The 25,855-nt window shown below is 44.8% G+C and overlaps 2 protein-coding genes and 1 long non-coding RNA gene across 10 annotated transcripts in view; 2 read left to right on the top strand and 1 right to left on the bottom strand.

The window, feature by feature from the left end:
* The window catches only part of LOC120419629 (cadherin-86C), a 238,083-nt gene that overhangs the window by 147,733 nt on the left and 64,495 nt on the right, over positions 1-25,855 (top strand). The window contains exon 1 of one of the 8 annotated variants that reach the window (XM_039582383.2): positions 9,596-9,747. The exons of the other annotated variants lie outside the window; for them this stretch is intronic. The gene's annotated coding sequence lies outside the window, so the exon portion shown is untranslated. Of the gene's footprint in view, positions 1-9,595; positions 9,748-25,855 lie in introns of those variants that run through there. 8 annotated transcript variants of the gene reach the window in all.
* The window catches only part of LOC120419635 (uncharacterized), a 49,362-nt gene that overhangs the window by 9,186 nt on the left and 14,321 nt on the right, over positions 1-25,855 (bottom strand). The window lies entirely within an intron of this gene.
* Positions 24,002-24,688, top strand: LOC128092609 (uncharacterized). Its single transcript, XM_052706831.1, has 2 exons — positions 24,002-24,221; positions 24,284-24,688. Exons 1-2 carry the CDS (start codon positions 24,216-24,218, stop codon positions 24,686-24,688), a joined length of 411 nt encoding a protein of 136 aa, XP_052562791.1. The 5' UTR covers positions 24,002-24,215.

Here is a 25,855-nt window from a genome sequence, read left to right as displayed (position 1 = left end):
AAGACGGGCGCAACCCAAACGGACGACAGCTCGAAGGGAGCGATACCGAAGAGAGGAGAGGGATCAACGTCGACTTCAACCGGTATTCCGCAAGAGGAATGGGAAGCCATGAAGGAGATGCTGCGGACGATCATGCTGCAGCAGAGCTCGGCATCAGCAAACAACAACAACGTACCTCCTAGGAACAATCCTCAGCCAGGCCGAGGAAGCGGAAATCCACGCCAATCTCCACCGCCGTACCCACCGAGTTACGAGGGCGACTACAGCGACTCAGCTAGCTCGAGAGGAGGGGCTCGTGGAGGCCATCGGTATCGAGATCAACCAGGACGATTCGACGGACGGATCGACAAATGGAAGATCCGGTTCTCAGGCGATTCCAATGTATCCGTGGAGAATTTTCTATACAAGGCGAAGAAACTAGCGGAACGGGAAGAAATTCCGCCGTGGGAGCTACTCCGGAACATCCACAAGTTGCTCGAAGGAACCGCCGAAGACTGGTTTTTCACTTACGCGGACGATTTCGACTGTTGGCGAACGTTCGAGTGCAAGTTCACGCACCGGTTCGGCAATCCCAACAAGGACCAGGGAATCCGATCAACCATGAAATACCGGAAGCAGCAACGGGGAGAGGCGTTCAAAGCATTTGTAGATGAGATCGTGAGGTTGAACCGGCTGCTGACAAACCCGTTACCGCAGGACAGGCTGTACGAGACCATCTGGGACAACATGAGGGATCACTACAAGACAAAGATTGCCGTAGTTGGGGTAGGAGACTTGGACCAACTGTTGGAAATCAACCACCGGATCGACGCAGCGGACAGCTCGATCAAGCAGCAAGCAGACGGCTCAGGCGAGTTTTCAAATCAGCGCCACGTGAATCACGTGGAAGTTGATGAGTATGGAAGCGAAGAGGACGGAGCATCGGTCAACGCCATCAGAGGTCAACAGAGCAGCTACAGGCCGCCGTGCAGTTCGGCGAGTCAGGACCAGCAACGATCGACAAGTGCGTACCGTAATCCGTACCGATCGAGACCGCAGCAGCAACCCAGAGAACAAGCACATCACCAACAACAACCGCAAGATCAACTACAACAACAACCGCAGCATTTGATCAATCAAACGCGACAGGCAGACGCGACTCAAGCGGCGAACCCACTTCCGGTAGAGACCAGCGGAGCCACAGCTCAACTTTTGTGCTGGAACTGCTTGGTTCACGGGCACAGCTGGCGCCAATGCAGCAAGCCGAAGGTGATTTTCTGCTACGGGTGTGGCTGTTTGGGAAGAACGATCACAAATTGTGATCGGTGTTCAGTGTCGGCTACCCAACGTTCCTCGGCTACGCCGCAGGGAAACGAGTAGAGGGGTGCGAGTCTGGGAATTCGACCACCGACCTGAGACCAAACATTCCCACTTCAAATCTCGTTTACGACCCTTTTGCGCAAGTATACCAAGTCCGAATACAGGCCAACAAGTGTCCGCACATCCGAGTCAACATCTTCGACACGCAGATCGATGCGCTGCTCGACTCTGGAGCGGGAGTCAGCATTTTGAACTCGCTGGACATCATCGACCAGTACCGTTTAAAAATCCAACCGGCGGCCATCCGAGTGTCGACCGCGGACGGGTCGAACTACGGCTGCTTGGGCTTTGTAAATTTGCCTTTTACTTTCAAGAACACGACGCGAGTCATTCCAACCATTGTCGTTCCGGAGATCTCTCGGAAACTCATTCTCGGAGCCGATTTCTGGGAGGCGTTCGGGATCAAGCCGATGATCGACCTCGGTCAAGGACCGGAAAGCGTCGAGATGGTCGAGCAGGACGACGACGCACTTCTCTGTTTCACGATCGAGCCTTCGGAGACAACGCCAACGTTGGAAGACCCCGAGGAGGACGACACGCTGGACATTCCGGTGTACGAAGGGCCGACCGAGTCCGTTCCGGATCCAGATGCGATCGAGACCGAGCACGTCCTGACGACCGAACAACGCCGACAACTGTCCGAAGTCATTCGTGCGTTCGAGTTGACGTCGACCGGGAAGTTAGGACGCACACACCTCATCGAACACGAGATTGTGCTGAAGGAAGGAGCAAAACCGAGGAACCCGCCCATGTACCGCTGTTCACCGTACGTTCAGCAAGCGATCAACGCCGAGGTGGAACGGTTCAAGAAGCTGGACGCGATCGAGGAATGCTACAGCGAATGGACCAACCCGCTTGTTCCGGTGCCGAAAAAGAACGGGAAAGTTCGGGTCTGTCTCGATTCGCGAAAGATCAACAAGTTGACGGTCAAAGATAGCTACCCGATGCGGAACATGCAAGACATATTCCGACGGTTGGGCAAGGCTACGTACTTCTCGGTCATAGACTTGAAAGACGCATACTTTCAAATCCCTTTGAAAGAGGAATGTCGTAATTTGACCGCTTTTCGAACTTCAGAGGGAGTTTTCCGGTTCAAAGTCCTTCCGTTCGGGCTGATGAATGCGCCGTTCACGATGTCCCGCCTGATGGCCAAGGCAATTGGTTCAGACCTAGAGCCTAACGTCTTCGTCTACCTGGACGACATCGTGATCGCGGCGAGTTCCTTCGACGAGCACCTGCGGTTACTTCGACTGGTGGCGGAACGACTTCGAAAGGCCGGGTTGACTATCTCGCTCGAGAAATCTCGTTTCTTCCGCAAGCAGGTCATGTACTTGGGGTACCTCCTCAACGAGCACGGAGTGGCCATCGACAAAAGCCGGATTCAACCGATCCTCGACTACGCGCAGCCGCGGACGCAGGAGGACATCCGGAGGTTAATGGGCCTCGCCGGGTTCTACCAACGGTTCATCAAGGACTACAGCAGAATGACGGCGCCGATCACCGACTTGTTAACCAAGGAGAACAAACGCTTCACGTGGACCAAAGAGGCGGAAGACGGGTTTCGGGAGCTCAAAGCAGTCCTGACCTCCGCGCCGATCTTGGGAAACCCTGACTTCTCAAAGCTGTTCACCATCGAGTCGGACGCGTCAGACCGAGCTGTGGGAGCTGCGCTGGTTCAAGAGCAAGACGGCGTCACGCGCGTCATCAGCTACTTCAGCAAGAAGCTCAACCGAACACAGCGGCGATATTCAGCAGTAGAAAAGGAGTGCCTCGGCGTACTGTCGGCCATACAACATTTCCGGCATTACGTAGAGGGAGCCAAGTTCCGGGTCATCACCGACGCCAGAAGCTTGCTCTGGTTGTTCAACGTCGGCGCAGAGACGGGCAACGCGAAGCTGCTGAGGTGGGCGTTGAGGATACAAGCCTACGATTTCGACCTCGAGTACCGGAAAGGGAAGGCGAACATCACGGCCGACTGCCTGTCACGCTCGATCGAAGTGGACGCCGTTCGCGTCACGCTTCCGGACGACGAGTACGAAGAGCAGATCGAGAACATCACCGGGAACCCAACAAAGTTCAGTGACTACCGGGTGATCGACGGACGGATATTCCGCTACGTGAAATCGCCTAACCGCCAGACAGATCCACGGTTCAGCTGGAAGCTGCTGCCGCCGCGAGCCGAACGCAAGGAGATCATCACGAAGGTCCACGACCAAGCTCACTTCGGTTTCGAAAAGACACTGGCATCTCTGAAGGAGCGACACTACTGGCCGAAAATGCGAGAAGAGGTTCGGAAACACTGCCGCGAATGCCTGCAGTGCCAGGTGAGCAAAGCCGGCAACCAGAACGTCACGCCGCCCATGGGACCCCAAAAACCGGTCCAATACCCGTGGCAGTTCATCACGCTCGACTACGTCGGTCCGCTACCCGCCTCGGGCAAGAACAGGAACACATGCCTGCTCGTCGTGACCGATGTGTTCAGCAAGTTTGTGTTAGTGCAACCGTTCCGCGAGGCGAAGGCGCATTCGCTCACCGAGTTTGTTGAGAACAACGTGTTTCGTCTGTTCGGAGTCCCGGAGATAGTCCTGACGGACAACGGAACTCAGTTTTTATCCAAGCAGTTCAAAACCCTTCTCGAGTCGTACCACGTCCAGCACTGGCTGACCCCGGCGTACCACCCTCAGGTGAACAACACTGAGCGGGTGAACCGAGTGATCACCACGGCCATCAGGGCGACGTTGAAGAAAGACCACAAACATTGGGCCGACAACCTTCAGGACATCGCGGACGCCATCCGCAACGCTGTACACGATTCGACACACTACAGTCCATACTTCGTGGTCTTCGGCCGGAACAAAGTGTCCGACGGCCGGGAGTACAGCTGGATCAGAGACAACTACGAGCCGAGCGACGACGACAAGGACGTTCCGGAGCAGAAGAAGAAGCTGTTCGAAGAGATCAAAACCAACCTAACCGCCGCCTACAAGAGACACGCCAAGACGTACAACCTCCGAACGAACGCCAACTGTCCCAAGTACACCGTGGGGGAGAAAGTGCTGAAGCAGACCTTTGACCTGTCCGACAAGGGGAAGGGCTTCTGCAAGAAGCTCGCGCCGAAGTACGAACCTGCGGTCGTGCGAAAGGTGCTGGGAAAGAACACGTACGAGCTGGAGGATCTGGACGGAAAACGTTTTGGGGTCTACTTCACCAATCGGCTGAAAAAGTGGCACACACCTCAGCCAGCGGCAAGTGGATCGTGATTAGATCTTTTCGAAGAGCAAATTGGATTTTTTTTTTAGCTATGTCCCTCCTAATCCCACCAGGAGCAACCATTTCCGTTTAGGGAACAAAACACCCTCGGGGTAATTACCTCATTAGGGCACTCGACGGACTCGTGTTAGGGAAAACCAGAATAAACAAACCAGCACTGAGGGTACCGAGTTGTACCACGCGCGATCGCGACCTGGGAGAAGCGGTTCGATTTGGGGTGATTTGTCATGTGTGTTCCAAACTTAAGTATGAGAAGATGAAGCAAAGAAGGAGCAGCTTAGTTGCGATGACTTCCAAAACGCCCGATGACTGTCGAGAGCCAGTAGTCACTTGTACTAAGATTGCACGAAGCTATGAATGAGCAAGTGATGACCTGTGTTAGTAGCCACCGAAAGGTGTGAACGAAGAAAGCGAGCCTGCGATGACTTCAACAGCGATCGATGATTGTCGAAAGCTAGTAGTGCATCTTTGGACAACGCCCACAAATCATCTCGAAATCGAATCAGACGATCCACATTTTCTAAAACCCAACGAGCTATGAATAGACTTCAACCGAAGAAGTGACCAAGGGTAGAACCGGTTCTACCACGCGAAAATACCAAATTTTGGGCCGAGTAGACACCACAAACCAAGACTAGCCTGACCGAGTCACAGCTAGCACGCGTAAAACGAAGAAGAGGAAGAAGATACGCAAAACCGAACGCGACGCGAAGAAGTTAGTGGTTAGTAGGGCCTAACGCCTAACCCTTAAACTAAGTTAGTACTAAACTAGGTTAATCTTAGATCTATAAAAACTCACGATCCGCTAGTCCAGTTGGGGGTGGATCATCCTTCCTTCCGTCGAGTGTGGGTGGAGTCCAAACTTCCGTCAGTCGGGGCGAGTAATCCTTCCGGCGAAGTGGGGTAAGGGTGGCCGAACATCGTCAGTTGGCCGAGCAAGATCGTCGTCCTCTGTTTGCGTGGGAGGACGACATTGTAATATGATCACTTTCATTATTAGTTTTCTTCTTATACTTACCTGAATTGTTGATTATTTTTCTACGATGGAGTTGATTTTTCCAGTTTCTTTTGTTTTTGCCTCGTTTTCCGAAGGTTAACGTTCCTTTTCTAATGTAAATAGTAGTTATAGTTTCCCCCCCCTTGTAAATAGTAGTTTAAGTTATAGTTAGTAAACAATCGAAACACAGCTGGCGGTTCGCGGGTTTGTTTACAATCGGTTTCCAAACATAGTAGTTTTTGCACTATAGTTTTTCCCCAAAGTAGATTTTCCACACCAATTTTTGCACAGATTTTCCCACCCAGTTTTCCATTTTTTGATAATTTTTCCCAAGTAGTTTCAGTTTGATTGATTAGCCACAATTTCCGCAGTTTTTTCCCCCCGAGCGCTTATCAATCGCTAACGACAGGTCGCGATTTCCACGCCGCAGTAGACATGCCGCTGCGCTGAAAATAAACAAACAAAAAAACCAACTTAAAACCGATAGCTGGAACGATATCTCAGCTCGACTTTCCTCGTTTCCGTTGGGGACGGTCCTTCCGACCATCCCAGTCGTCTGTTCTGGCCATTTCACACACTTTTTCCACATTTTTTTCCTCTAAAACTTTCACTCGCGGTTCCAAACTTGCGCCTGCTTTTTTCCACTTTCGCTTTCACACACTTTCCTCCGTTGACAGTTCGATGACGTTTATTTGTTTGTGTGCGTAGCACCGGTAAAATGCGCAGGGTGATTGAGTGACAGATCCAGATCTTGGAGATGGATTCTGCATGGGTGATTTTTTTTTGAATGCGAGGGGTGAGCGAATGTTTTTTTGTAGTTTGTAATTATGTGTTGATTCTTCAAGAATTTCGTTATCGGATTTGATCCTGGTGTTAGAAGTTCTTGTGAGGAGGAATATTTTGCGTTTCAAATCATAATGAGTGTTAAATCGCGGAAATATATTTCCGTGGCGGCGAATTATGAGGAGAAACAGACCCCGTTTCTGTCAGTGAAGTTTGTTCCCACAGACTCGTCTTAGTATTGGGCCGGGATTGCAAACTAAACTGACTAGTTCTTTTCGTGAACGTTGTCTTCGCCTATCGGCTTTGTCCTGGTGTAGAAGACACGTTTCGTCTACTGTGCTAGCTCGCGTAGGGTTATGCGCAAACTCTATGTCGATGCTATATTTTTTTCCGTAGCTTGTTTTAATGTTTTTATTTTGTAATTTTGAGTATGAATGAGTCGTCGTCATCAATGAACTGATCAGTAATTTTCTGGGTCACAAATTTCTTTATTGCCTCTTCTCCTTATTTTTTTCTCAATATTTTCATTAGAATTAGTTGTACATATTTAAACATTCAGCATAAATTTCTTTATTAAAGGTCAATTTTTTTTCCATGAATATTTTTTTTCAAAAGCCTTTGCCGTAATTGAGCCGGTTGATTAGAGTTAGGAACATTTGTAAATTGAATATTTTTTTTGAATTACTCGTTTTTTTGCATTTTCTCGAGGCTTTACTGTTGTTATTGATGATTTGAGTAGTAATTCGCTGGAGACCGGAGACTTTAGTCATTGATGGTTAGTAGCAGACTTACAACATCGTCGCTGACACTGTGATGTTGTCGGATCTGGAAAGTGAGACGGAGCTGACTGTTAGCAAGGACCTAACTTGTTAGTGAGTTGACAGTTCAGTGGTGAACGTATATGACCCCGAATAGAAACCAATCATCAGTATCACTTCTGTTTGGCCTACGAAAATTTGTTTGGTCGTTTTCACCTCCGTGTTAACGCCAAACAAATTTTCGTACTTTTAGTGGGGAATGATGTAACGAGTACATATGAATTAAAAGTACAGTCGGTATGATTGGGAAGTAAAATACCTAAACTGTATTAAACGTACACGCCGCAGACTAGAGCTTTCTTACTGAGTGACCTTTGCTCATTCCTTTGGTCACTCAAATGCCGAGTACCTTTTGCGCCAGTTATCCCAAAAGCTTTCCGTTCAACCAGATGGCCGAGTGGTTTAAACTTTGCTCTTGAGGTGAGCCAGCACAGGAGATCGGGGAGAGCCAGCCGCACGAATCTCGCGAAGAGTTTCGCGTTTTCGCGGTTCGGGGGTGATGAGATCGTGGAGGTGATAAAGCGGTCTAGGGGAATGACAAGCTATTGTCCAGGGTTGGTAACCGTGAGAGGGAACGGAATTCAGAACTGAAGCCTCTCATAAGTCTCGGCGTTCTGATGACGCGCCCAACGGTTCACTTTTATCAGTTCCGCGGAAGAGGCACCAGTGGCCCTCGATTGTGCGCGTCTCGTGATTAAATTGTAGGTTCTAGCTTTCCATGAGTTTGTCTTTTTAGGTTATCTCTAGTGTAATGTGTTTCTCTGTCCTTTCCCTGTTAGCTAGCTTAGCGAGATTAGTAGATTGTGCTAGTGCCGTGTCGTGTGCGTGTGTGTAAGCCTGCGTGCATGTGCGTTCCAGAATTCCTGGTAAGTCCGGAACCCGACCACCTCGTGGCTTAACGTGTGCTAATCCGTGATTCCGTGTCCCGTGCCAGTTCTGCGACACCGCCACGCTCGTCAAAGACGGCCACGATCTACCGGGGACCAGCTACCGCTTCGAACCGGCCGCAACGCCCACGCCGCCGAAGGCCAGCGCTCGCCAAACCGCGCTCGGCAGCGAAACTGTACGGCCACGCCGTAACAGGACAGCAGCAACCGTCACCGCAGCGTCCTTGAATTAACCGCCATCGCGATCAGCATCCGCCATCGCGATCGCCAACCGCCATCAACCTAACCTGGAAGGTTAGGAAACCACGTGAGTGAAGAGGGAGAGAAGTCCGGCCTCGAAGGCGGACGCGCGAACCGGCAACCAACAAACAGCTAACCAGCGTTCCAGCCGAGCAGCAGCAGCAGATCTTCAAACGTAGGTCGTCGCGGTTCCCTCGCAGGTGCGACCAACCACGTGCTCGAGGCCCGTCCGGTGTTAACCGGAGAGCAGCAACAGCAGCAGCAGCGAGTGATGACGTCGTAGACGCCGTCCGCAGCGAACACCAACCGAGCAACCGACCAGAGTTTCTTCGAAACCAGCAGCAGCAGAACAGGTAGAGACGACCACGTGATCGTCGACAGCGAAAGCAAACCGTGAGTAAAGCATGCTTTAAGTGATAAGTCCATGGCACACTTTTCGCCCGCTACCAACCTTACCAACTAAGCAGCGCGGCGCCGCGTCTGTCGAGACTGTTCCGACTCGCCTAAAATGAACACATAAAACGCACATAGCACACACACCTAAACCGGAAGAAGAAGAGAGAAGAAGGAAGACAAACACACGGTAGATTTTTGGATGAAGTAACAGGATCTCAGGGAAAGGAAGAGGGGAGGATCGCCGGCAAACACAAACGTACGTACGAAAACATGAATGACTCACTGTAAATAAACGAACACAAAACCCTACAAATGTTTTTCCTGCTGCACTTAACACACAGTAGCTATAAAAACACTTATGCTAGGGTGACCGAGAGAGTCGACTCATGTTGGTCGCGACCGATTAAATAAATGAAGATATTCTTTCCTTATTCTATTTTACTTTATTTTTCTACTGGAGTCAGGGCTCCGAATCCCTTGGACGATTGGCTATTTTTCTTGCAGAACTGTTTCAGGTGGACTGTTGAAGGCCGCAGGTGATGAAACACGCCCTGAGGTCTCCAGTCCGTTTCCGGTTTCTTTTTCAGCTACCCTTCCTGGGTAGTGGCTTGGTACGCTAGTCGGAGTACCTCCGACGCGTTTTACACCCCCACAGAACTCCCTGTCCCGAAACGGGATTACTGAACCCCCCCCTCGAGAGGTCTCTACGGCTGGGCAAACCGACAAACAGGTGGATGGTCTCCTTCGGGAGTGGCGCTTAAGCCATCTCACTCAACCATAGGGGAGTTCGATAGGCTGGCGGGTTATACTGTGATAAATGTTCGCGGAAATCGAACCGGACTCGTAACTCATTTGGCCGCGTTGACACCGCGGCGGTAGCGGTACTTTCGAAATTCGCGCGCGAAACTTAGAACTGCGGGGTGATAAATAGTGCTAACTTTTCGGACCTTGTGTGCAGTTCTCGACGAGGGAGTTGCCCGGTGGTTCGAAATCTCCGGTAATTAATCTCAAGGGGACCACCGTCGTGGTTGTTGTGGCCAGCATCCTGGTCCTGGTTGCGGTCAGGCTGACCTGATAATATGGGTTTGGCAAGAACAATGAACTTCACTTGATGTGGAGTTGCAGCTGAGGAACCTCTGATAAAACGCGTGGAACACGATTTTTGCGAACTGTCAAAATAATCAAGATCATTAGATCATGGTAGTCCCAAACCAATTAGGTTTTACGCCGACTCGGTTTTTAGGTTAGAAATTTGACAGTGCACTGTTTACATTTTTTGCACGTGTGTCTCAGTAAAAATGTGTGTGCGTGTGCGCTCGTGACGTCACGCTGTAAAACCTAATGCTGTTTATCAGTAGGTATGCGTCTTCTTGGTTTGCATTAGTGTGAGTGCATCACTTTGTGCCACGAAAATCAAAACAATAACAAAAAAACAAAGGGCCATATCATGAAAACACAAACAAAAACAAAGTCAGCGTCCATTGTTTTTGGCACGCAGTGACATAACCAAACTTTTCGACATCTTCCGCAAACGTCAAACCAGTAAAAAGTTGCTGCCGGATCTTTTTCCAAATTTGCATGATTTGACATTTGCAAAGGGTTCCAACAAAATTCAACAAATCAGTCAAAAAGTTTACTCGTCGTTCCTTTTTTGCAAGGATTACCACTGGTAAACTCGAAAAAGAGGGTTTGTTTTCCTTGTGTTGACAGATAAAGGGTACTTCTGACTTTGAGTGTAGGTAGAAAGCACTCTCAAAAAATGTAAACATTTTACGCAAGCAGAACTGGCGTAGAACCGTATTGAAAACTTTTATAAAATGTTTCACCTCCTTCACACAAGTTCCTCCACTGCAGTAGATCACAAACCGTGGCCGCGGCGACCCTGCAACAAACTATTCGACTGACTTGCTGGACGCCAAGCGGAGGGTGTGGCCCCAAACAGGGTCGGTCGGCCAACCCCGGCTGATTGATAGGCATCGCGATTAGTGTTGATAGGTTGCGCGCGGAAAGCTGTGCGAAATGTGCGCGGCACGGATATTGGTAGCGGAGTTGGGCGGCCCGAGGAAACCGGAGAGGTCAAACAATTTATCGAGTGACCCGCGCCGGTGGTGATTTGAGGGATTGTTGACGTTTGACCCGACCGTAGAAGAGCTAGATGCTGAAGATTAGCGGAACTTGTTGAAGTTCCCACCTCTAACGATCTTGTCGATCGCTTGATCCGAGCATCAACTGACATTCAACGCAACTGTCACCCATCGGTGAGAGCCTACAAATTGCCTTTTGTCCCCAGTTGATATCCCACATGCAACGTCCACTTCTAGGTCTCCAAACCTTGACACGTTGTTCTCCGTCATCGGCTGACATTCATTTCCATATGTCGTCCCGGGGTATCCATTCCGGAGTCATGTCCAAGTGCATGTTCTAACTAATTACTCTCCGTTCGCAGAGCGAACCCGCCGAAGCCTGCCGGACACGGGTGTTTCGTGCTATTGGCATTGACAGTACCGGGCTTTGGTTGCAGGGTTGATTTACGGTGATTGTCCCCCAGCAATCCAATCAGTTGAACGCGCTGGTCGGTGGCGTGCTCTCGAAGTGCAATTGACTGTCAAATCGCCAAGATTCTTCACTTCAGGTTGAGCGAAAAAAGGTAAACAAAAACAGCTGTCAAACCGGCCTGCAGACATTCGGCAATACGTGTACAGAAAACGTGGTGGCCAGGCCTACTGTGCTGTGTTTACCGCAACGATGATTCATTGATTTGCTTAGCTTGAAAGCAATCAGAATTGTTTATAAATATGACAGCTGCGAATAAATCGCAAACGAACCGATTTGCGGTCAACCTAGTGCGGTGACCAGCGCGAGGACATGTCCCGCGAAGATCTCGGCGGCGATCGTGAGGCGTCCAGTTGCGTCGCTTGGCGTTATTGTTATTTAAATGGGCCGTTATTAATAAATTGTGTTTCGCGCGGTCGCACATGCAATACGACTTTGCCTCATAAGTTAATCTAAATTATTATCTTAATTATTCGGCCCATTGAGGGGTGCTCCAGAGAGTGCAGTTGCATTAATTCAAACGTTAAGATCGATTTGACAGCCCCCGCTCGCGGCGTCCCGCGCCGCATTTCAGGTCAGGATTTTATTAAAAGATTTTCTGCCGCGTTCTAGGCCTTAAACGAATAGCGTGGTTCTAGAGTTGCATGTTCGTAACTAGAACTAGAACTCACGTAACTTTCTTCGGTCGACCCTGCCGGGCCGCTGCATGTTAAGGTTGGCAACGATTTTGCATTCCGGCATGCGGGGAAGTAATTATGAATTAAGGTGCACCACACTACAATCCCTCCAGGTGGCGCGCGGATATCGAAAGGGAAAAAAGCCCCCATTTACATGGGGTCATTAAGTGGAAAATGGTGTTACCGTTTCACTTTCGATTCAAACGGCCGGCTGACCAGACCTTTGCGATTACCGCTGTGGTATTTGATGGCTAATGACGGAACTTTAGGCTCGGGGTTGAATTGAAATGACTAGATTGATGTGACACATGAATTAACACACTGCTGTGCTTGGAGGAAGCAAGTGGCGCTGCTGTCGATGAAGGGCATTGAAGTTGCACTGAACTGGAGAAAAAGGCATCTCGGATGGCTTCCTGGAAGATAGAATTGATCATTCAAAAATCTGAATCTATTGAAGGAATTTTGCACAGTTTGGACATTTAAGAAAACTTGGCATTTGATGTCCCCTAAAACATATCAGAAAACCAAAAAAATAAAAATTGTTATTTTTTGCAAATCAAGTTTTAATGACAAAAAGTGAATTTAAAAATCATCAAAAAAAATTACCGTGTATCATATTTTTTCAGTGTAGTCCTTATACATACCTACAACTTTGCCGAAGACACCAAATCGAACAAAAAATTCCTTTAAAAGATAGAGATTTTTGAATTTTCATATATCATTTTTGTATGGACAGTTGCCAAATTTGTATGGAAAATTATATGGACAAACTAATGATGCAAAATGGCTTCTCTGGGCATACCAAAGGCACCAAAAAAGTTTCAACCTGATTAAAAAACAAAAACAAAATCGAATGACCGAAATCTCAGACAATTGCTCATCTTACGAAAAACTGACCTGAAGATATCTTGCAGAAATTAATCTGAAGTTATCTTGCAGCGATTGTTTTTCGATGTTTAGTACTTCCAAGATAACTTTTTAAGAATTTTGCAAGATAACTTCTGCCATCTCGAATCAACCCCTCCGACGTTGACACCCGTCAATGCAAAACTAACAATTCCGCCCTCACTATCGTCAATCCTAACCTCAAAACTGACCACCAGGCCGCCGCATCCCACCACCCGTCACAACCGAGCTGTCAACATTGCAACTGCAGCAACAACTCCTCCAACAATAGTAGGTCAGCTCACGTCGACCTACATCCATCATCCGCGCAGTGAGACTTGAAACCTCAAAACAGCCTTGATCCACGGCGGGGGGGCGTTACGATTGCAGATTGCATCACAAGCATGCAGCGCCCCTCGGTTTGCCCGGATGGGTCATGGGCGTCCGTCTATGCAAATATCTGCGCGGGCCTCAGACTCAGCTCATAATCTCGAAGAAGGAATTGTTGCTCCCGCGGCCATTCTGGTACCTAACCTAACCTAAACGCAGAACGTTGCGAAAATAAATGCGGAATCTGATAGAGCGCGCAACACCAGTCCGGGCTATCCAGATGTTATTAGCTTCCACCATTAATGAATTGCGCGGTATCCCCGGGGGCGATACTTGGAAGTGCGAACCCAAATTGTCCTGATGGTGATGATGATGATGAGACTGTGAGGCGGATAAAAGTTGTGTGGAAATATGGGCTCGGACTAAGGTGTGACTTAAACAGGGCAAAGTACCGTAATTCTCGCCGCAGTGTGATTAAAAGCTCGTTGAAGTCGTTGAAGTGGTGACGTACCTACGCCCGAACATTTGCTTTTAATACCGGAGATATTTGTCTGCCAACTCATCTTGTCCAGCGCAGCACAGACAAACAGGCTTAAATCTCTTTTAAATTTGATCAAGCAGCAATTTAACGGTCGATTTAAATGACAGAAAACTCACCACGACAAGTTTGTATGCACCACGACTCACGCGTTTGACAGTTGCTTTAAACTGAGTGCCAGGGTTGCCAAAACTCCGGGCCGCGTTTTTGTTTCGTCCAGCCCGAGACAGCTTTTGAAAAATGTTCAATGACGTTCATGAAATAATATATTATAGTACATACATGTTCAAGTCAAGAATCTAAATTCAAAAAATAAGCTTGAGATCAATTTTTCAAGCTAGAAAAATATACAGATAAACCTCTTTTTACGAGGAGGCGTTACGCTTTTTCTGTCGCTGATTTCTTTCAAACCATACATTATTTTTGCAAGCTTCAAAATGCGTTTTGTAGATCTGAACAAAACCTGTAAATTGCTTTTATAAGATTGCAAAAATGTTGCGTCGTTCCAGAGAAACTGGTAAATAAGAAAAACGTAACGCATCGCGTGAAAAGAGTTTTATCTGTTATTGGATTCGAAACATTTACGTGTTTTTTTTTAATGTACAGCCGACTCTCTAGCCGTCGATCTTCTCGACATCAATATTTCTCCAACTGTCAATTATGTTTTGTTGTATATTCGCAAGAAATTGTGGCACAAATCTGTGGAAATTCTGGGGGAAAATCTGCAAGAAGCTGAGTCAGCAGGGTGACCACTCAAATCCCATTTTGTAATCCCCGGCTTATTCCCGACTTTTCCAGAATCTCAAATAATGGGCATTTCTTATCTAAAGAATGATTTGAAACAAAAAACTCTTTGTAAAAAGTCAATATCAATATAAAAAAATCTAAATGAGTTAAAAAAAATCAAGCTGTTGACAATTTTCGCAAGAACAGAAATTTAAAAAAAAAATCTTTAAAAAAAACCTTCAAATATTGAAGCACTCATTATTTTGACTCAAATTAGAAACATAAAAAAAGTCTTTGAAAAATATCCGAAAACTTAATCAAATTCAAAATTTCAACGTTTATTTTTAAAGTTGGCAAAAGTATAGTTTTTGATACTTCATTTCAACTGGAAATTACAAAAAGTTAAAGATAACTGAATTTTACATTTTATTTTTTATTTTAAAATATGATTGCTGTTATTATTATTTCAATGAATTTAGAAAATGTCCAGGAATACGCAAAAAAAAGTTTACAAACATTCCTTTTAAATTTTGTTATTTAATTTTTTGAATTAATGTTGATTTATCTAGTTGTCAGTATTTAACAGCTTCAATGATAAAACGAGTTTGACAGGATTCTATGTTTCAACAATTATTTTATGTAAAATGTTTGAAAGAACAAATTCTTTAAACATATTTGCAATAACTTAAACCAAAATTTGGATTTTTTTTTTTTCAAATATTCAATCGATGTCATAAAATTAACAGAATCACTAGCGTGCACAGGGTGGAGCAACATGGGGCAACTGCCCCACCCTCCCTAAGAAATTTGTTCTAAATTTGGTGAGGGGGTGTTCATTTATGACGTCATTTTCAAAACGTCCATATTATTGCTCCACCTTCCTCAAAGAGCTGGGCGCGCTAGTGAACAGTATCCTACGTTTATGCTAGCCATAATCGTTGAATTTATGCTCAATTTTTATGTAAGTTTTTCATTAACTTTGTTGTTGTTTTAAGTTAGAGAATAAGAGGTAATGTTTTGATAAACAAAAAAAAATAAAAAATAAATCTATTGATTCATCAAAAAATATTATAAAAATTTGTGTCAAATACATTCAGTGTTAATTAAAAATTTTAATGTATTATGTTAATGTTTTTTATTAACTTTATTGTTGTTTTAAGTTAGAGAATAAGAGGTAATGTTTGATAAACAAAAAAAACAAAAAAATCTGTTGATTCATCAAAAAATATTTTAAAAATCTGTGTCAAATACATTCAGTTCATTAAAATTTTTAATGTATTAAAAAAACCTTTCCATTCTCAAATAGGAAAGGAACCCTAAATTTAAAGCATGTTGCCAAAGAAGAATTGAGTGAATTTAATTTGAAAATTTTACAAAATATTTCAAAATTATTTAAGAATTAGATTTTTATTTCGAGCTGGTATGCTTGGAATTCCCGACTTTCTGACTAAACATCACAAATTCCCGACTTTTTCCCGATTTTTGGCAGATTTTAGCGAATTCCCGACTTTTTCCTGACTTTCTCGATTTTCCGACTTGAGTGGCCACCCTGTAGCTGGTGCAAGTCTCCAGACGCATGCCAGAAATGGGAGCGTTCTTTTATTACGTAACGCAAAAAATCGGTTTTTTAGACCCCCTCCCCCCACCTCGTAACAACATTTCTATACAAATTTTAAATTTTTTGTATGGAGCGTAACACGGCATCCGACCCCCGCCCCCTCTCCCCTACTGCGTTACGTAATAAAAGAACGCTCCCAATGAGCTCGCCATTTCCGACTGGGTTTCTCTAACTAATTTTGATTGAACAGAAAGACCTTTTTTGTACGTGGAATCATTACGCTTTGTATTTGGTATATTTCAATTAACTTAAAACTTTTTTTGATTTTTTTACTTCCAGTGCAATAAACGACAAACAAAACGTAATGCCTCAGCGTCAAAAAGTGCCGGTGATTATTTTCCACATGACTGACATGACAAAGAACTTTGCTCTTAAAATTTGAACTTTTTAATTGAATTTCTATTACTATTATTTCAAAGTCCAGGTATATTCCGGATATATTTGGGATTTCATTGGATTAAGATATTAATTTAAAATACAATCTTTAACCCACGGGAGGTCGCGTACGTGTACTTTGTACACACTTTGTAACGGCACTTGTAAGAAATGCCAAAACACGCGACTTCCCGAAGGTTAATATCCAAAGTATGTATGTACATACCTAAATTGGGCATGTCGATGTGCCAACTATCGTTACGGGCGTTACAAGTCACGAAAAATGCTACAGAGAATCCCCGTTTTACGCAGAGGCGTTACGATTTGAAATTTGCCGATTTTTCTGGAACGACGCAACATTTTTGTGCTCTTTTTGAAGCAATCAATTCGTCTTGTGCAGATCTACAAATCACTTTTTGAAGTATGCAAAAATGTGTTTTGATTTCTGAGAAATCGACGAAATAAAAAGTGTAATGCATCCACGTCAAAGGAGGTTCCTGTTAGAATCGATCTAATTTGGGACTTCGTCTCTGTCACCGAAATTGACTTCTGATGTTCCTTATTCGTTCATAGAGTCAACAGAACCTGTTTTTACAGCTGAAGTTCACAACAAAGTTGATCACAACTTAAGAACGGCAATGCAAATAAAATTTAAATATCATTCTAATCGTCCATTTACTCTAGAAAGAGCTGAAAGCGCCGCGATGATGGTCCCAAGAAGGATGTAGCTAATTAATACCACAACTTAATAATGTCAACAGGAAGTAGTTCAACTCGTTAGCTTGATCGGCTGTTACAAAACCGGTGACATCTACAGTTAAGTTGTTCTAACGCTCCGCACTTAATTTGCATCCTAACCGCTCAACCAAACCCGCTGCTAGCCGATGATTCCAATCGATCAACTCTAAAGTCTTCTTCTTCAAAGCATCTGCACTTGGTCAGTGAAGCTCATCGAGTTAATTGCCCTGGAATAAGCTCAAGTGACGTAACGCAGCCGTCTCAAAACTTCACTTTCTAGCTTCGACGATCCTCTTCTTCGACCTCACGCAAGTATACGTATAATGCTTCGCGCAAGAGGTGCAATCTACGCAATTATAGACATTCCGGTTGAGAACCTGCTTCAGAATTGCTCTCCAGGGGCGCTCCACTCGGGGGCACTCTAATTAGGAGAGCAGGTTCTCCGTTCGACAGACAACACGACAAAGTCATCACGCAAGAAGAGGCCCCCAATAAGGTGATATGGGACGAAATTGCTGGCAAGGTCGTCTGCGCAAGAGCTCGGTAAGGACCGCCGCCGCTGCTGCAAGGTGGTGCAACCTTAAATGGAATGGCACTTGCCGCGGCGGCGGAGAGGCCGGTCTTGATTGCGACCGCTATGGCCACGGATTGGTGCGGTTTGTTTTTCTCTCGTAAATAATAAGGATATTAAATTGAATTGCTCGCGTGAGAGCGTGTGGTACGGCGTAATTCTTTGGGCGGCGGCCGAGATTGAGATTACTATTCTAGTGGAGGGGAAATCTTCCGCTACAATGTTGTGTTGGGGCGGCGAAAATTGGCCCCGACGGATGTGCGCCTCGTTGGAGATCGTTGTGCTGCGGTGGCGCCGCTGCGTAGCAGTAGGGGAATTCAATCGAAGGATCAGAAATTGTGAAATCAATCATCGACGGGAGGTTTAGTGGTCCGGCACGACTGCAATTGTCGGAACCTTGATTTTTATGGGCTGCAGACTCGTTGAGAAACCGCTTGAGCCGAACATCATGATGAGATTATCTTCCCAGGTGCAGATTAAAATTGCTCAATATTCGCTATCTGTACTTGGGCTTGGTAGATTCCATCACGATCAACGAAGACGTAACGCCCATTGACGGAACGACTCCGACTTCTCAGAATTTGTCCGAGTCCACTGACTTCGACATCAACTGTAAAGGTTGAGATTCTTGTGTAATAACACTGTAAACATTTTCTATACAGTAAAACCAGTTTTTACGCGAAGGCGTTACGCTTTTTATTTCGTCGATTTCTGTCAAACCAAAACAAATTACAACACGTAACGCCCTCCGCATAAAAAGAGGTTTCTCCCTAACAAATTGTTTGACAGTGGTCTCCTAATATGTAATGAAGATGCATCATCACAACAACAGGAAACAACAAATATCTTTAACGACATTATAGCAGCACACGTGGTTTATGGACGATCCCTAAACAACAACAAACATTTGACAGGTGACCAAAGCGTAACACCCAACCATCTGTATTTGACAGATTTTTTGATCCCAAAAACTACAAATATCAGTATGATTATATTTAAAATTTTCAATAATTTAGTAATTGAATACTGCTTTAATATGATTACAGTGAAACCTTTTTCAACGCGATGCGTTACGTTCTTCTATTTTGTCGATTTCTCTGGAACGCCGCAACATTTTCGCAATCTTTCAAAAGCAATTTTTAGGTTTTGTTCAGATCTACAAATCGCTTTTTGAATCTTTAAAAAATATTGTATGATTTAAGAGAAATCTACGAAACAAAAAGCGTAACGCCCCCGCGTAAAAAGATGTTTCTCTGTATAAAACTTAAATCTGATGTTAAAAATTCAAAAATCTCTTCAATGGCTCTGAATTTGACATGATATTTACAGATAAAATACAGAATTATTTTTTAGGAAATTACAGATCTCCCATAATCTAATAAAGCACCGTTGGTAACACCACGTAACTTCAACGCTTCTTGCACAGCATAGGGAGCGTTCTTTTATTACGTAACACAAAAAATTGTTTTGCGGTCCGCTTCCCCCCCATGTAACAAAATTTCCATACAAATTTCAAAATAAATAATTATGGAGCGTAACACGGACTTCGAAAAAAATGCAAATTGCTGAGATATCGACATTAGAAAATGATGGGTTATTTTGGTGAGACTTAGAAAACATCAATTTTCCTGTTTTTAAATCTTTGCTTGGCAATATCTCAGCAACTAACGGTCGTATCAACAAAGTTCAAAAAAGCAAATTATAGAGAATTTGGTATTTGAAATCTCAGCTTTACAAAATTTTTTTTTTCAAAAGTGGGCAAAAATGGGCTTTTAATTTAAAAAATGAATAACTGCGACTATTTTCAAAAAAGTTACCTAAAATGACTATAACTTGAAAACGGGGCACTTTATGAAAATTTTATTATTTGGTTTTACAGCGTGACGTCACGAGCGCACACGCACACACATTTTTACAGAGACACACGTGCAAAAAATGTAAACAGTGCAGCCAAGCTGTCAAATTTCTAACCTCAAAACCGAGTCGGCGTAAAACCTAATAGTACTTTTTGAATGCAAATTTGATTTTACATCGAAAAATGGAGTTGAAATTTTTTTACGACCAATGTTTCGATTTTTTGAAAAAATCAGTATTGATTAAAAAATTCATAACTCGATCAAAGATTTTTTGCCCGTTCTGGAAATTTCTGAAAAGTTGACATTTGATGTTCCCTAAAACATATCAAAAAATAAAAAATAAATTGAAAATATGGTTTTTTTTTGAAAATAAAGTTTTTGTGACAAAAAGTGATCACCAAAAAAAATCTTTTTTAAGTGTAGTCCTTATTCATACCTACAACTTTGCCGAAGACACCAAATCGATCAAAAAATTCCTTCAAATGAAACAGATTTTTGAATTTTCATACATCGTTTTTGCATGGACAGCTGCCAAATTTGTATGGAAAATTAAACGGACAAACTAATGACTTCTTTGGGCATACCGAAGGCACCAAACAAGTTTCAGACAGATAAAAAATACAAAAAAAAAATTGAATTACCGAAATCTCAGAGAATTGCTTAGTTGCATTTCCGTAATGACTTTTCAAAAGAGTATAACCTTAGATGTAAACAAACAGTCTATCATACTTTTACACACCGTGGACTGTCACTAGAGCAAGTGGGACAGTTTATTTGCTTACATCCAAGATTTCGCCCTTTTAAAAAAATATTTAAAAAAAAAAATATTACTGATTTTTAAATTTCAACTGTCACTAACCGCAGGAGTAAACAACATTTGCAATCGAAAACCAACTTGATATCTGCTTCTTTTTCATTCAACCCTTTCAACCCTGATGGGTCATATTGACACAAAAATCAAAATTCTTCAAACTGATCCACAAATTAAAACCTTAAAGTTTTTTTTTCCATTTTCTTGATTTTTCTAAAATAAATATTTCTGTTACAATTTGAAACGAAAATGAGGAGGACAAAAGTATAAAATTTTGCGTAACGTAATACAAGAATGTTCCCTAAATTTGATTTTCAGTGATTTTGACAGCTGGTAATATTAGTAACGCCCGTAACGCCAGCGCCAATCGCACAGCCCTAGGGTGGTACTTTTCTAATCAAGCGCAGTTCTTTGATTTTGAATTAAAACAAATGTAAGCAATTTTGAAGATCTTAATTCACTCCAGAGAAGCATCAGATCCATTTGCTGGCAATTTGCACCGTTTCGCGCAAAAAATGCCCAAACTAATTGCAGCAACTGTCAGATAATGTTAAAACCAAGTGACTCCTCTTGACAGCGAGTCGTCTTCGCGAAAGCCTCCCCGAAGATTGAGCATCTCGAGAAGTGGTTTCTTGCGCCGAAGCCCCACTCGGGAACCGCAGTGATACAGGAAAAGGGGTGAGATCAATCAGCGGTTGGAGTGGTCGTTTTTGCTTTCGAGTGCGCTACCGCCAGTTCTGGCCAGAACGGGTTCCCAGGAACCTCGTGTGATGGATCGTCTTCGTCGTCGTCGTCGCTTCAACCTCTGGAAGATGATGTATAATTACAGGGTGCTCTCACTCTGAAACCAACACCAACTCGGTCGACGACGACTGCTCGTTCAAAACAAAAGAAAGGTCAGAAGAGTTCTGCGTTCGTAATTCAATCAGGGAAACACAACCTCCTCATCAACATTCCGCGTCGCGTTGAGGATGACCTTTGACAGGGCTGCAACAACAACTCCGCAAAGGGGTGATAATTACGCGAGCTGGCAGCACTTCTTGCATTGTCATTCGAAACTTCGCGAACTAGTTCGCGCGGGGTTCGAAGAGGACTGGAGGAGCTCGCTGCAACTCTGTTGCAGCTGCTGAAGGGTCTGGAAAGGTTTCGGCTTACAGCTTTCTTCAAGTTGACCTAGAGGTCTTCTTGAAACTGAGTGGACGCTAGGCTGACCAAGGGTGCCATTAGTCCGGCATTGTTCTGAAGTGTCCTGCAATAGCTGGTCCAAGAACATCCCAAGAACTTGGCTTGTAACGGTCGCTGTAATTGAACCTTTGACATGTTTTGCGGTGCAGAATATTTATAGCTATCCTCCTGTTTAATTACACACCAACTCCAAGTTCAATATCTGCCAAGTCACTCGATAGCCGCGCACATCTGGCCCGATCGTCTAATCCCGTTCGAGTGTGTGCTGTCGCCGAGCTACCAGACCGTTAATAATGAGCAAATAAATCATTCCAAACTCATCGTGAGTTCTCGAAAAGCGCCGTTCAACACCTCCTTCGACTAACTTTGTAGCAGCGGCCTGAGATTCCCGGCAAGGCCGTTCGCCACTTTAGGGCAGTCGTTGTTGTCGCCACGACTCGATCATACATCAACAGTCCATTTTTAATACGTGTGTACAAATTGCAAATTCGCGTTCCAACCGGGGCTTGGCCCGGCGCAACTGCCGTCCACTTAGAAGTGGACGTTGAGGGCCTGTCGATATAAATTATCGACTCGGGGGTTTTCAATGCAGCTGTTCTGTTTTTTCGACGGCAGTCGTTTGTTTCAACACTTGGCACCACCTGGTGGACGGAAGATGCCGAGGTAGTGACACCTCGCGTGGTCACCTCGTCGGATTCTGAATTCATGTAACCAGTTCCATTAGTCTAAGCCTAGAACTTCACAAATATGGCAGCACACATTACATGCCAAGCTGGTGGCGAATGGTTAATTTATAGGCTGTTAGTTACTTTGTTACGCAGAGGTTTTGGCAACCCTGCGTAGCTGTCAAAACGGTGCGAAATTCGCTTTTAGCCACCCACGGTAGAGATGCCCTTAGCTGTCAAACGGAAATCTTGGAAGGGTTCCCAAAACTTCTGTTTGCCTATCCGCCAGACAATCTTAAAAGTGACAACAATTCAACCCTGGTTCAGCTTACCCTGCAATATCCAAACAAAGTCAGGTGCCCTTCCCCCCCTCTGGCGGCCACATTCTGCAGAAACAAGATTAGATAAAGAAATCAGCTTATTCAATTAATATCTGACCAGCACCATCGCTGGCAACCAGCTCGACGCCAGCTACTTGCAAGCCTGGGAAGGGAGGGAAGCCATTTCATTTTGCCATAAATTTAATGTCCATAATAATGAAAACGAGCGCGTGAAAAGCACTGTTTGAGGGTGTCATTTTGCAGATTAGAATAATGGCACCACTGCCACCTACACGCACACCCCCCTGTATTAAGTGGTGTGAGGTGCTTAGAATTTTGCACTCAATGACATTTGTCCGAGATTTGTTCCTGATGGCGCTTAGGCTGAAGGTTGGGAATTGATCGTCCCGGCTGTCGCCGGTGATCGAGATTAAGTGATCTTGCGGGTTTTTATTGAAATTGGCGCTGAATTGATCGATAACCGTAAGGAAAATGGGGTTTAATGGTGATTGATCGAAGTGTAGGCACCCTGATTTGATCTTGTTTAGTGTAAATGTGTCATTTTATCAAACTTTGATGATTTTGTTCAAGTTTGGCAACCCTGTTGCAAAAGCGCTGGCGTTACGGGCGTTACTAGCGCTGCCAGCTGTCAAATCTTTGTTATTGTTTACAATTTAGATTTGTTCTACAAAGGGGAAGCATTCATTCATTACGTAACACAAAGTTTTTGTATTTTTTAACAATTTATTCCTCGAACATCAACAATAGCTTAAGCAACAATGACCTTCTGGTTGACGGAATGTCCGACCAGCGGGGCAGCGTACTTGGCCGCGGCGGCTCCCAGGTAGTTGTTGTATCCGTAGCCGTAACCGGTGTGGGCCAGCGGAAGTCCCCATGGGGCGACCTTTGCGATGGTGGGCTGGACAAGGGGCGCGACCTTGCCGTGGCCGTACCATCCGTTGTAGGCACTGTTGGCTGGCGAGGACCACTGGTTGACTCCGTACGGGTAGGCAGCTTGGTGGTTCCAGGAGTTAAGACCGTTGTAGGAGTTGAGACCGTTGTAGGAGTTGAGACCGTTGTAGGAGTTCAGTCCATTCCAGGAGTTAAGTCCGTTCCAGGAGTTGAAACCATTCCAGGAATCCACGCCGTAGGTGGTCACTGGCCACGAGCTTGGGACATGTCCAGCTTGGGCGGCAACGGCCAAAGAGGCGACAAACAGAGCGATGAAGGCCTGCAAAAGGTAGAAATTTGATTGGTTTTGTCCAAACTTTGCTGTAGATTAACTTACGTTCATTGTTTCGCGGCTGGTTGATTTTTTGACGAACTTGTTGATCGATGGGAGCTGCTGGTAAACTATGCTGACAAATGCGTGTACAAGCGGTTTTATACCTCTTGGGAAAACGCATCCTGAAAGCAATTTGATCCAAGTTTACCCATCCAACCGTATCGTTGACCGTAAGTTTAATTGGGTCACAAAGTTCTTTAACCGTAAGTGACTGTCAAAATTCGAAATCGAAAAAGTATAAAATCACGGTTCAGGACACTGCCAAGCATAGTTCGCCAGCAGCTCTTCCTTCGATAGTCAACTTCGTCCAAGAATCAACCAAGCGTGAAACAATGAACGTAAGTTAATCTACAGCAAAGTTTGTACAACTGCACATCACAACAATTATCTATTTGGATAGGCCTTCATCGCTCTGTTTGTCGCCACTTTGGCCGTTGCCGCCCAAGCTGGACATGTCCCAAGCTCGTGGCCAGTGACCACCTACGGCGTGGACTCCTGGAATGGTCTCAACTCCTGGAACGGACTCAACTCCTGGACCGGATTGAACTCCTGGAACGGACTAAACTCCTGGAACCACCCAGCTGCCTACCTGTACGGAGTCAACCAGTGGTCCACGCCAGCCTACAACGGATGGTACGGCAAGGTCGCGCCCCTTGTCCAGCCCACCATCGCAAAAGTCGCCCCGTGGGGACTTCCGGTGGCCCACACCGGATACGGCTACGGATACAACAACTACCTGGCTGAGGCCAAGTACGTCGCCCCGCTGGTCGGACATTCCGTCAACCAGAAGGTCATTGTAGCTTAAGTTATTGTTTATGTGCATGGAATAAATGATTTTAAAATTCCAAAACTTTTCATTACGTAATGGATGAACGCTTCCTCGGCAGAGCAAAAAAAAACAAATTGTAAACAATAACAAACATTTGACAGCTAACCGCGCTAGTAACGGCCGTAACGCCAGCGTACGTCACTGCCACCCAATCAGTTCAATTCGAATTCTGAAACGGAATCTTATCAGAATCGTATAGGCAATCAAACGTCAAAATTAACCCCCACTAGAGGGCGCTGAAACTTGGGGTGATGTTTTCATTATAACCTACAGCGAGTAAGTTGGTTTAAAATTTGAAATTATTTTATTTCATCATAAAATCGACATTAATAGCAAATTATACCATTTTCAGGTAAGAAATAAATAGCTTAATTGATATAAACGAAAATATTTTTGTGATGGCCGATTTAACCTGTTCATTAACTGATTCAAAATAAGGGAATGTTTTAATCAACCAAAACCTAACTAATCAATTGAGAATGTAGATTATTCAAGTGGACAAATATTTTTTAAAGGCACTACTACCATAAAAGCAAAGCTCTGCTTGAAAAATGGTAATTGGAATGATTTTCAAAATTTGCAATCTAACCTCATTCTCGCGTTTTCAATCCGGGTCTCAGAATTTTCAATGAAAAAGGCAACTTAGCAAAAAAATCAAAAAGTCAATCGATAGAACTTTTTTTTTCTTACCTCCTGTTAACTTTATTTTATTACAAAAGATCAATTTTCTTTTAAAAAACCTTAAAATAGTTTTCACTCGCCTTTGCACTTATCGCGCAAAAACGTAAACGTAACCTTGCTCCAAAGTTCTTCTACTCGAATGTAGGTGGCGAATCGAGTTTTTAGCTTTGGTTTTGGGGGCCTATACGAATTGCGTTTTAGCCCGGATCGACCCATATGGCCCCGCTGCCAGACAAGCCGTCAACCATAAGGTGATCGTGACATTAGCGGTTGAAGCTAATAAACTGTGATTTTACCAAAATACAATGTTTATTGACTTTATCATAATCGACAAAGACGGCTTCAGCGATTAACAAATGTAAACAATGTTTGACAGTTCATACCGTTAGTAACGCCTGTAACGCAAGCGCTACCAAAACAGTTTCGAGGTTAGGTTTTTCGAGTTCAAACCACTCCAGAATG

This window comes from Culex pipiens, chromosome 1 (assembly GCF_016801865.2).
Source record: "Culex pipiens pallens isolate TS chromosome 1, TS_CPP_V2, whole genome shotgun sequence".
Classification (NCBI taxonomy): Eukaryota; Metazoa; Arthropoda; class Insecta; order Diptera; family Culicidae; genus Culex; species Culex pipiens.
Note: the sequence above shows the minus strand (reverse complement) of the source record. Positions and strands in the feature narration are given on the sequence as shown.